The sequence below is a fragment of the Talpa europaea genome, assembly GCF_964194135.1.
Source record: "Talpa europaea genome assembly, chromosome: 13".
In the NCBI taxonomy this organism is placed as follows: domain Eukaryota; kingdom Metazoa; phylum Chordata; class Mammalia; order Eulipotyphla; family Talpidae; genus Talpa; species Talpa europaea.
Window position 1 is genome coordinate 40,873,970 of NC_140080.1, and position 13,613 is coordinate 40,887,582.

General features: G+C 37.2%; 1 protein-coding gene across 1 annotated transcript; it reads left to right on the plus strand.

Moving 5' to 3' along the window:
• Nucleotides 1-529: 529 nt before the first annotated feature.
• LOC311183286 (serine protease inhibitor Kazal-type 9-like) lies at nucleotides 530-5,550 on the plus strand (the record flags this gene model as incomplete). Its single annotated transcript, XM_084252639.1, has 4 exons — nucleotides 530-584; nucleotides 1,535-1,560; nucleotides 4,070-4,194; nucleotides 5,493-5,550. The coding sequence occupies 4 exons, from the start codon at nucleotides 530-532 to the stop codon at nucleotides 5,548-5,550; spliced, it is 264 nt and encodes an 87-aa protein (XP_084108765.1).
• Nucleotides 5,551-13,613: the final 8,063 nt, after the last annotated feature.

A 13,613-nucleotide genomic window follows, 5' to 3' on the forward strand; every position in this document is an offset into this window, starting at 1 on the left:
TGGGAACATTTCCCAATGGATGATGAAAAAGAGAGGATGAAATAAGGGAATCTGGAAAAGAGTCAAAACCTATAAAATTGCCATGTTGATGATTATTTCTGGAAAAAAGCAATGCAACCAAGAATATGCAGTGAACCCAGTACACTACCTTAACTTCCTTGTATGACTTCACTTTTTCATCTGTAAAACAAAGAAAATAATACTAACTCTAATAAACTTGTTAAGATCAAAGAATATAGATGTGAAAGCATTCAAAATATTAATAATATAAAGAGGTAAAGAAATAAAGCCAGCTTTATTGGGTCTGTTATTTATTCAAATGTCACATGCAACCATGTCTTTCACAATCAAAGAATTCCCATACCTAATATATGTTTTGCATTTTCCAGGACTGTGTTTCTAGAAATAGCTATTTCACAAATTAAGCAGGAACTCTTGACAGTATATAAAGCAGGACCCACAGAGCTGGGGCAGACACCGGAAAGCCACTTCCTTTGTTCATCTGACAAAACTTGGTCACTTGAGCATCATGAGAGTAACCAGCTTTGTCCTCCTTGTGAGTCTGGCACTTGCGACCATCTTCAGTAAGTATCTCCCTTATAAATGGCCCTGCTCTGAGAGCTCATGCCATCTTCTGTCTACAACATTCTGGGCTACAAAAATCAACACATAGATTTTTTTAAAGCTTTATTTATTTATGCCTACAAGAACTAGGGTGCAAGCCATAGATGTGGGGGGTGAGAGGATTCACCAGAGACAGAGTTGGGAGAAGAACAGGCATATCTACAGAAATACACTGCTGAGGGGAGCAGCGGGAAAGACAGAAGAGGTCTGCTGTGCCATGTGGGTCACTTCCCTGGCCAGGGATCAAACTCGTGCTGCAGTGGCTGCGGATAGTGTCATAGTAGTGGTGCGTCTTAACCCCTTGTGCCACCAGGGAGGCCCTTCATCACATAGATATTAAGGAATGCTTTATAAATGTAGTTTCTAGTCTCTACTAGTAAACAGCACTAATTCATATGACTTTAGGGGTTGAGTGGACCCAAATATTCAGCTAAGACTAAATTCTTGCCCACATAAACACTCTGAGAAATTTCTTTGAGAAGTGGTGGTCCAGATTCTGCTTTGACTATACATAACCATTTATGGGGACCTCCTTTTTTTCATAAAACAGTCCAATCCATTATTTGGCATGATGAACTATTATTATCATTCCATTATTGAGTTAAAATCTACCACCTTGGAATTTCCAACCTCTGGTCCACCTTCTGCCATCTATGCCTGCTACTCAACAGCAGACACCCCCTAAAAGTAAAACACACTTGTTTTTCTCCCCAATATATCCTAAACTCTAATTATGAGAAAAGAAAGAATAAAACAAACTCCTCAACTTTTGATATAATGCTGATATGCAACTCTGGAGACTTCTATAATTTTTATGGCAGGTGATAGTTGAAATATAAATTGGATTACTTTTTAATAAGATGAAGTTATTCCAGTGTTTAATTTCCCCTTAACTTTGTTTTTCTTCCAGATGTAGATGGTGCCATACACAGAAAGGTCAGCACATATATCTTTATATAAAGTTCTACTTTTATGTAATTTTGTCTTTTTTTTAATTACAGCTATCTGACTTCGTTCCAAGTTGTTCTTCTTATGACTTTAAAGTTTTATATATTATAGTCATATATTATACTTTATTTCTGATAAGAAAAAAAGGGCAAAGACAAAGTAGGCAGCACCATTCCTGACACCCCCTTAACCTTTTATTTCTTCTCCCCTCCCTCCTAACCACTGGTAACCTTAGTTCAGTTATCAATACCCACCAGCTTATTTTTATTTTGCTTTATCAGTTCATCTGCTTTGTTTCCTTATGTTACCTATATTTGTGAAATCATGCAATATTTGTCTTTCTGGATAATTTTGCTTCCATAACTAAATGGAATCTAACTAAAGTTACTTCCACTTTGCTGCAAATTTTTATCTTTCCTTATAGCTGAACAGGATTCCATTCTGTGAGCATAGCACATCTTCTTTACCCAATCCTCCAGCAGTGGGCACTTGGGCTGCTTCCCTAAGCATAATTTATATAAGGTTAAAGTTAGAATCAGTAAATCATATTTGATACTCGATATGAATTAATTTTTATATGTTTCAAATTTTATGTTTTTGAGTAACAAAATGGGTTTTTCCTCAAAAACCGTAGAAAGGATTTTCTGATATGGAAGTAGTAGAACAAAGTGGTCAGACAACTGGCATCATATTTGGGCTTGGATGCCAGCTCTCTGATTTGTGACCATGGGCAGTAGAACATGTTTCATAGATTGTTGTGAAACTTAAGGCCATTGGTTTGAAAAGGGTACATAGTAAATCTTGGTAAGACAAGTCATGATGCTTATCACTTTTAAATGGATCACACATATTTTTGTTCTCTAGCTTAGAGAATGAAGTTTTAACATAGCCTTTCCTTCATGATTCATATTTGGTAAGGATTATTTCTTTATGACTACTATTTATTGAGTAAATCTAGGTGTGGTGCTAAAGGCTTTCAACCAGCAACCAGAGAATTTGGGTTATAATCCATGTTCTACTGGCCTTTCAGTTGTGTGACCCTGGGAGCTGGGCAGCTCCTTTCACCTATATGATTCTTTTGTTGTAACTTTTAAAGGAAACAATAGGGTTAAAAATACTAATTTGGAAGCAGACAGGCCTGATTTCAATTTCAATTACATGAATTAGCAGCAGGGTGAGAAAGGAAAGGCTGGTGGGTATTAAGCCTTGGTAGTTTCCTGGTCACAATGAGTATATTTCACAAGTCCTGGTACCAGGATTTGAGCAGGCAAGGAGAGAAGTGAAACCATGTTGGTATATAAGCATACAGAGCACTGCAATTGCTATTGGGCACCACGAGCCTCTGAGGTCTTTCTGATGTTATGCCCCTTTGCTAGTCTTTATATTGCCAGCATTTAGCTCAGTCCTAAAACTTAGAAAACCCATGGGGTATAGTAACTTCAGGAAGAAATGAATGAAGGAATGAAGCATATATGAAGGGGAGATGAATTCATCTTTAAGTCTGAGCATGTTTCAGGCTATCCAAGCAAAGAAATTAATCAACTGGTAAAATATGATATCTGGAACTCTGGGACAAAGAGCTGGAAATATAGACTCTTTTGCTTATACCTGGATAGTGTGGTTCTGAAAGTAAAGCCAAGGAATTAAAATAATAATGTTATTTATTCATATTTCCATGCCATATAATGCTAAGCTTTTTATGCATGTCTTCTCAGTTACATAGGTTTTCTTTAACTTTGTAAGGAAGATGTTGTCATCATCATTTTGCAGAAAAGAAACTAAGGCTTAGAGAAATAATTATCTTAGGGTTATACAGTCAGGATTTAAATTCCAATGTGTTTAACTTTACTGTCCACAACCTTCAATTGGCTCAAAGATGAGAAACCCAGAAAGTTCTTTCTTGGTAATTGTCTATTTGTTCCTACAGGCAGCTCATCATCTTGACTTTGCTCCAGAAATTTAGAATAGAGGTTGTCAATTATAATGTCAAGATAGTTTTGTCTATGTGCTGGTGAAGTGTATAACTAGTAATTTATTATCAGTAATTAATGGTAAAAGTTGCCAATGGTATACCAGTTTTTAGAACTATAGAAGTTACCCCTAGAATACACCTCACAATTGCATTCAGATAAAACTTTTTAAGTAAAAGAGAGAAATAAAAGGACATGTTAAAAAGCTGGTCTTACATCTGAGTGCTCCTTTGGGGTGATTGCATGGTGGGCATGCCGTGTGTACTGAGAACAGAGGCATGAACCCATATAGGGCACAATATTCTACTTCTAAATAAGTTATGCACTGTTTACCAGCTATAAAGAAGTTTATCACTTGTGATTTTATATTTGATATAAAAAGTCTTTAAAACTGATACATCTCAAAGATAGACAACTGAATAAGAAACAAATGCACTGAGAATCTTCTGAATTTGTTGAGAAAATCCTAAATCCTGGGAAAAATGATTTGACCAAAGCAATTGAAGGTTTTTGATATGCATTTTCAGATTGACTGCAGTAAATATAAAACATTACCACATGAACTGAAATTTTGTATTGAAATATATGCACCCATTTGTGGATCTGATGGCAAAACATATGACAGTGATTGCTTCTTTTGTCGTGAAACTGAGTAAGTATTGAAATGATTCTTTTCTATATTTAAAGTAAGATTATATGTTAGGTATACCTAGAAGAAGTAGTTTCGGGTATAAGAAATATATGAATCATCTCACATTAACCCTAATGAATTTTTACTTTACAGGATTTATAGTGTCTCGTATCTGGCATAGGCTGGCAGTAAGAGTGAATCAGAGAATCCTAGACTGTCTAAGTGGAAGGAAACGCAAGGATCTACTAATTCAACGTCCACCTATTAATCTGTGCTTAAATTCCCTCTAGATAAAAGTCACAAGTCATTTCTCAGTCTATGTTTCATTGTTTTCAGGGACCAGGAAGGCATCTGGCATTCTTGCTAGGTGTGCCAATCCATGTCTGTTAGAATGAGCCAGTTTATAGTTCAGCTTCAACAACTTAATTTGGATATGTTAACACCCCCCATGACTGATATAAGATACTTGAAAAACCTAAGGAACTTGTTCTGTTTCAGAGTATGATTTTGTAACAAAATACATGCCAAAGCTATAACAAAGATTGAATTTAGAAAATCAAATAGCCTAAAGAAGATTAAAGATTACAAAGTAATCTTCTATGGGAGTTATGAGTGACAGCTGGAAAACAAAATGATGGTTTATGTATAAGAATTTATAGAAACATAGTTCCTTTTTCAGTATTTTCAAAACACTCATGAATGAAAACAATGGCATATTGTTTTGGTTCTTCTTTAATTTAAAGGGAAAAAAATAACCTTTTATGAAGAGTTTCCTAAATATGTTTCCTTTAAATTAAAAGATACATTAAAATATATTTTCAGGAATATAAGCTAAAGGTTGTGATGCATTTTGAGCATGGATCTTTTTAAAAAGAAATATTTATTTTAGTTATTTATACATATAAGAACTGGGGTGTAAGCCAGAGGTACAGGGGATGAGAGGAGTCACCAGAGACAGAGTGGGGAGCAGAATAGGCAGATCGACTGAAATACACTGTTGAGAGCCAGACAGGAGAGGTCTGTTGTGCCATGTGGGTCAGCTCCCGGGATGGCAGATCCAACTCAGGCCACAGTGGCTGGTGATAGCTTGATAGCACTGAGACTTTAATTCCTGCACCACATGGGAGGCCCACTGAGCATCGTTCTTATGTAATCAGTACCAGTTGCAAAAATATTCCTAACCTGAAGTAATTCCTTTCAAAAATATCAATAAGTGGAGGGACTTAATACATTTGGGGGAGTACACTGGTGCAGTTGGTTGTTCATCAAATGCCTATGGCATCAGTATTTCTCATCCGTTGTTATTTTTTTTTCCACAGGAAAACTGACAACAAACTTAAATTTGTGCATTTTGGAAATGCTGAATCTATTCTGTGAATCCAAAATATCTTTTAATGCACTTTTCAAAAGAAACACATTTCTTCTCTTGTTTAATCCATGCCACAATGCCTTAGTTCTGTGTATTCCTGAAACATGTAAAGAGTGAGACTTCAAACAAAGGAATCAGGAAACACTATTTTGCCAGCTGTTTCGTGTTTAAGACACTGGATATTGCCATAGTTTGAAGCTGCTTTCTGACAACATCCTACTTGAGAACCTGCCTATAAAACATGGCTGGCACATTTGTGCAAGTTCCCATGTATTAGTGGAAGTCTCCCAGGTTTTCATTCCCTAAGGTCTAGGAACTGACACTTGGCTTGTCTCACTATTGCAGTCTATGTTTCTCAAAGAACAGAGTGTGACTTGTATATCTCTGTAAGCTTTTTTTGCATCTATTCAATTAACACATCTATCAATGCCTACTTTGTGTCAGTGTCTGTGTTAGGCATCCAAGCAAACAATTGGTGAAAGAATTTGCAAAGCAATAGCATCCTTAATAGAACTGACAATATAACATCTTTATTCACACTGAATTAAAATTGGGTTATAGAAGAGTCACAGTATACAGATATATGATATAGCAGGTCCTTGAATCAATTCTTCCAACCTCATTTCTTTATAACATTAATGAGAAAAAAACAATCCCATGATTTTCTTGCTCACTTGTTGACAAAAGTCAATTTTAATTCATTTAAATTTTATTCAGCTAATTTATAAAGCACAACAAATATGAGCTTACATTGATTGAAACAATGTTATTCAAGGACCTGCTTCTGCTATACATTCTTTCAATAAGTAGAGTTTCCTAAAACCTATTGCTAATTGAGGACTTTTGATATATGAAAATATAATTGTATATCCTCTCCAAAGAAGAAGGAAGAGAAAATAGAATTAATGTTCTGATCTTACAAATCCATTACACATTCAGGTAATGAGACTGTCTACCTCAGAGACATGTACTAATTTCCAAAGAAGTAGAACAATGTTTTTTGTAGTTATTTTGTATAAGTTTTCTCTTTTGCTTTTTATTGCTGCTGTTGCTATTTCCTGAATGATGGAAGACCATCTCTGGGACCATTTAAATAAGCTTTTCAAAAAACACTTTAAAGAAACTGAAAATACTAAGTCAGACATCATTGGTCTTTTCACCAAATTAATATTTAATAAATATTAAATATCCATTTTTGCTAGATGCTAAGAAAGGCATCAGTGAGCAAAAAATACATAATTAAATCCTCCTTTCAAGACACTTTAAGACTGTTAAGAAGAGTAAATAGAGAAAATATGAGACACACAGGTGCTCATATACATGTAACATATATATACACTTCAACCATTGAAAAGAAGGAAATCTCACTATTTATAATAACATAGATGTATCTTTGGGGCATTATGCTAAATAAAGTAAGAGAAAGATAAACTCCAAGTGATCTCATTTATATGGAAGTCTAAAAAAATCTAAATTAGAAAACAAGCAATGAGTTCATAGATGCAGAGAACAGACCGGTGATAACCAGAGGTGGGGGGGTTGGTGGGAGATAGATGAAACAAGCTAAGAGGATCAAAAGATAAAGACTTCCAGGTACAAAATAAATAAGCCCTGGGGATGTAATGTACTGTACCCACAGTTAATAATACTGTATTACATATATAAAAGTTGCTAAGAGTACATCTTAAAAATTCTAACAAGGAAAACACCACCACTATGTGTGGTGTGTATGTTAACTAGGTTTATTGTAATCACTTTGCATATATGCAAATATCAAATCATTATGTTGCATATCTGAAACCAGTGAATCAATTATACCTGTTTAAAGAAATGATATAGCAGAGGGGACAAAATATCATATAAAAAGAATATTAGAAAAATATCAATCAAACTGAAATTAGATTAATTTAGATTGGGTGAAAAAGAAAGACTTCCTTGATTCAATTCCATTGGTCTGCATGTCTGGTTTTTGTTCTATTACAGTACTGTTTTAATTACTATGGCTTTGTAGTATAGTTTGAAGTCTGCAAGTGTGATACCTCCATTCTTCTTTCAGTCAGGAGAGCTTTTGCTATTTAAGGGTTTTTTGTTTTTGTTTTTTTGGTGATTCCATAGGAATTTCATCAATATTTGTTCTATTTCTTTGAAGAATGTCTTTGAGGTTTTATTTATTTATTTATTGCATACAAGAACTGGGGTGTAGGCCAGAGGTGGGGAGATAAGCAGATTCACCAGAGACAGAGTGGGGAGCAGGACAGGTGGATCTACTGAAATACACTGTTGAGGGGAGCAGCAAGTGAGAGAGAAGTCTGCTGCACCATGTAGGTTAGCTCCCTGGCTGGGGATTGAACTCATGCTGTGGTGGCTGGTAACAGCTTGATAGATTTTCACCATTGAGAATGAAATACAAGCAGAAGCCAAAATGATGGTAGAAGTCAGGCAAAGGAAGATGCGGACAGGTAGCATAAGGGGTGGAGACAAGGGGTTAGAAAGTGAGGAGGCTCAACATCACAAACAAGCATGGATACTTATCTGCCAGTTAATGCTTTTCAACCAATTCTTCCTCCCAAACCTCCAATATCTGCTTCCCACACTATTTTCCAGCCCCCTCTAGTCTTGTCATCTCCCAGCTTAGAACTGCTTTAGAGTCTCACAACCACATCTGTACCTTCCATCTCTCTCTCCATTCTTAGCTCTCTGCATTCACATTTTCATAAGAACTGGTCCCCACTCTCAGACTCTTACATGGACTCTGGAATTTTGCACATGCTTATCCCTCTTTCCATGATTCACTCCCCAATTCCCACTCATCTTTGTAACTATCTGTCTCTTTTGTTACCTTGTGAGCATAAGTTTGGCATACCAAAGACATTCCATTAATACTTTATAAAGTGACTGAATTCAACTAAAGGGAGTTGAATGTGACTTCTATCAACAAGTAGGCAAGTAAACCCTAAGTCAGATGTCAACACCTGATCAGCTTCTCTGGCACTAGCACGTAAAGCATCTGCTGACATTCCACTCCAACCCAAACTCTGAATTCTTCTGCAAGTTCCCATAAAAAGAATCCACAGGCACATAAATTAGAAAGAGCAAAGAATGCTTTTCTAGAATTGTGGGAGAGTGACTGACATGGTGTTACCTGCACACCCACAGCCTACAACTCCTGTTACATTCCTGTCTGTCCAGTCATCTCTTGCAACACTACCTTGTAAATCCTTTTTTTTTTTGTAACATGAAAAGAAAATTGCATAAATTTTTAAAGATACATGAATAAAACAAAGACAATTAAATACACTGCCAAAATCTGTTGTTTGAACCAAAAGCTGTTTCTAAAAAAATCTCATTGTTTCATTTTTAATTAGTTCTTCCTCACATTTAAACCAAGCAGGCATTACTACATCCAATAAACTCAATCATCTGGAACAAGTAACTTATGTTGTCAAACTAAAGTGCTGACAAGAATTTTAATTAACAGTAAGAGTACAGATCAAGGAAATGGAAATACATGCCTTAACAAAACATACCCACATGGACATACCCTGAAAACTGTACAAATTTTCTTAAGAAAAGGAACTCTAAGTGCAAAGTAGGTTTTTAAAGAATACCTGCTTAAATACAGGAAAAGAACTACAATAGTTCCAAGAGATGTTTCCAGAAAGTTCAGGAAGTTGATCATTTCTCCTTGTAGACTCTAAGGCGTTCCTTTCCCAGGGTGTGAGGCATCTCATGCTCACAAATAGGTCTGGCCCACCTAAGCCCTGCTTGACTCATCAGAGTCAGCCCGGGTTTGTGTTTCTTTCACCCAGTTCCTGAATCTCATTCCAAAGGCTCCTTGAGACCTGGGTTCCATCCACCAGTCCCCCTTCCCTCTGTGAACAGCCACAGCCCACTGCCCTCTTGTTCTTTGCACTTCTAGGTTGTGCCCCTTGCTTCTCTGCTCCTTCCCTTTTCTCCATTTTTAGAACTGAAACATGTGGCATGTATCCTCAAGGTTTGCCTCCTCTGTTGTGCCATTCATCTCTCAGCAGCCACACCTATGTTTTGACTGCCTGCCTTGAGGTTAATTATTTCTTATTCATTCATGAAGGCTACAAATTACCTAAACTACCATGTGTTTGTCACACCTGTGGAGTTTAACTTATTCTCCCTGTCAGACAGAAATTATCTGTGAAGCCTGTGTAATATAAAGGTTAATATGGGAAGCTTTGGAGGTTGAATGTTCTGAGGACAAAGGCAGATTCCACTTCTGCTTAATGGTTCAGCTTCTGAGTTTCAGTTCCCTGTGTATCAAAATGGGGCCAACTCCTTAGAGATTGGCATGAATTAATGTACATTATATTGTATCTGGCACATAATTAGCAAATAGTGACAGATTTAAATATATATTTAACAAAAATTTGGGGTTGTGCCACATTTTCTCACTAAGCACAGTGGGTAGCTCTAATTCAGGTTGTGGTCTCTCGTTGCCTCCTCCCTAACCCCACCTTATCTACCACCAGTGCCTGACTGCATGAGTAACAAAACTGTGAACCTCTTGTTAGAGTGGATCACACTATTTTCGTCACAGAAGTTAGCAGGGTGATTTGATTACAATGAAATGAAAATATACAACCTCCCATCAGGGCATCTAAAAGAACATTATCTTCATTTTTGGTTGGAAAAAAAAAAAAGACAGAAAACAACATGTATTCTCTGGTTTTGAGCCCCCTACGAGCAGAGAATTGGATCTTGTTCACCTTTGAGTCTAAAATGGGTATTTGCTTATTGGTTTTTCCACTGCCTGACATATAGTAGGCAGTGTCTGACATCCATATGCCATGTTTTATCCATCAGGGTAAGAGCCAGGCAAATTAACTTAGTCTGAATGTATTCAATGCCGTATTTTCAACATCCCAACGACATACAGAGTCCCACAATAAATTCTGCATTGCCTGAAAATAACAAAGGGATCCATTATTATTTAACAAAGGACAGAGAACAGCAGAATCAACTTAATTTCACCACAGATGGAGAGATGTGTCCAGAGTCTGTCGTTGCATTTTGTCGGGGCCCAGACCTGAGGCCCAGACCTGAACATCCGGGTTCTTGCCTGAAGCAGGTACTGAATGTTAGCTCCAGGGAAGGTTTCAAGTTTCCTATTGTGACGACTAAACCTTTCCCTCTGCTTGCTACTGTGGCTTGTTTGCATTGGTGGTCTCTCCTTGCTAGAGATAACCAGAGACCTCCCCCTCTGAACCCTATATAACATTGTACACATTCCTGAATAAATGAGACTGGCGATGATCCTGGCTTTGTCTCCACTCCTCGCATACCCCTGTCCCATACCAAGCCCCTGCTTCCTCCCCCGGGTACCCCGTTGATCTGCCAGGCTGGCCCGGACAGCATTTGTATCTTTGCTGAGGATAAGAAAATGTAAGAACCTCTTGGGATCTGGCAGCCTACACAGTAGTAAAGAATGGGAGATAGGGCCTCCCCTGGTGGCGCAGTGGTTGAGCACTGGGCTGCGAAGCTGCCCGCAGCCTCTGCAGCACCAGTTCGATTCCTGGCCGCCGGGCGAGGGTCCCACATGGTGCACAGACCTCTCCTGCCACCCGCTGCTCCCCTCAGCAGTTTACTTCGTCAGTCTGCCTGTTTTGTTCCCTGCTCTGACTCTGGTGAATTCTCTCACCCTCCCACGCTTCTGACTGTACCCAGTGCTTGTATAAATAAATAAATAAATCTAAAAAAAAAAAAAAGAATGGGAATTAGGGGTAGGGTGTCTAAAAGCCTTCAAAGATATAGCCATGTGATATTTCTTAAAATGAATGAAAGACATGAGCATTTGTGTTGTATTATTACTGATAGTATTATTATTAAAGTGCATATATATATATACAATAGATACCTTTTTGTATGTACAATATGACAAAATAGGAAGAGTCTAAGAATGAGGACAAGGAGGGAAAAAGTAAAAATTCTGGGATACAAATTGGTCCTGAATTTGAGAAGATTTGCAAAGTGAAAAGTACCAATATGTTGCCCCCTGTAGACTACATGCAAATCTAGAAATAGATATAAAAATACTAAGCATTGCTTAATACCATTTAAATGTAAAGTAGCATTATCTGTATCATATTGCATAATCATCTTTCACAAGGAAATCTTTCCCACAATTCTTTGATAGTAACTTGTTCTAAAATCCTGTTTGGGGAAGTAGCCACTTCTTTAATGAGATGACATGTCTGGCCAGGACATTATGCAAATTTCAAATGGGCTTGTCTGATATTGCAGGTCTCTTCTCTTAACTCCAGCTTACTTACTGCCCATGGCTACTTTCAGCATCATGGGAGCAAAGGCACCTGTGACCCTAGAACTTTCATTTATCTTTAATATATTAACCAAGAACCTGTACCCAAGAAATTCTGTGACTTCTCCTGTCAAAGATGAGCAATTTTGTCTTGTATTATGCTTTTGTTTCAATGCATTTTTCACTCAAGGAATCACTGAATCACAATCTCAGAATTGGATTGGACCTTAGTTCTTTTGAAGCTGGGACTCATAAGTAAAAGAGAATAATAAGTTAGCATTAGGTAAAGAATACACATCTTGAATTCAGACTTGGGTTTAAGTAATAGTTTCACTAATTACTAAGTATATGATCTTGGGAAATTTATTCAACTTTACTCTGTTTGGGTGTCAACTCAAAGGACTGCAAAGATTAATAGTTAAGCCATATGCAGGGTTCTCAGAGGGTTCCTGGTAGCAAGCCAAGAGTTCCATAAATGTCAACCATTACTATTTGGCTTTCCTCAAAATAACACAGGCCATAAAATGAGTGACAGAAGAGATTAATGCATGAACTGGTCTTCAGAAATAAATACAATTTGTTCCTAGGCCAATAGTGAGAGGCAGTGAAGTATATGACTCTGACTTGGAAGAGGAGAATTTCAGCAGGGAGAATTTCAGCACACTTAGAGCAAATAGGATTTGACAGTGGGTAGAAAGTACAGTTTGCATCATGGAATGATGCAAATGGAATGTTCTCCTAGGGTGATGAAGGACATAGGGACAGTGAAGACCAAAGTGGACAGCACTGAACTATTCAGCCTCCTCCTTACAGCCACTAGCACAAAATCATCAGCAGGCGCTTTCTGAAGATACGTGCTTCAGAAAAGTCACTCTTCAAGCAAGAATGCCAGAGCAGTAAAACTAATTATAGCACACAAATATAATTCCTTTTACATGCTAAGTGCTTTATTTCTATAAACTCCTTTACTATTCATAACAATTATATGAAGTAGATGCTTCCACTACATTTTTTAATATTTTATTTTATATAATTCTTACATCATTTTTCATTTTTGCACAATGTATGCATTTTCATTTTGATTATATTCCCCATACAATTCCAACCCCCCTTATTTTGGCCCTAATCCCTCCGTTCCCCCTCCAACTGTAGTGTGTCTCTGGTTTATAGTTATTTTTGATTTTGATTTTTTCTTTATTAGGTTTTCTAAATTCCTGCTATGAGTGAGACCATCCAGTATTTTTCTTTTTCTTTCTGGCTTATTTTGCTGAGCATGGTCCCTTCCAGCTCCATCCATGTTGCTGCAAATTGCAAGAGTTTATCTTTTTTGATTGCTGAGTAATATTCCATGGTGTATGTGTACATCTTCTTGATCCAGTCATCTATTTTTGGGCATTTGGGTTGTTTCCAGAGCTTAGCAATTGTAAACAGTGTTGCTATAAACATAGTAGTGCAGGTGCCCATCTGAATTAATGTTCCTGTGTCCTTTGGATGAATACCTAGGAGTGGAATTGCTGGATCATATGGAAGCTCTATCTTTAGTAGGATGAGGAATCTCCATACAGCTTTCCATAATGGCTGGACCATTTTGCACTCTCACCAGCAGTGCAGGAGAGTTCCTTTTTCTCTATAACCTCGCCAACATTTGTTGTTGCTAGATTTTTTAATATGTGCCATTCTCACTGGTGTGAGATGGTATCTCATGGTAGTTTTGATTTGCATTTCCCTGATTACAAGTGATGTTGAACATTTTTTCATATACCTGTTGGCCATTTGCTTCTC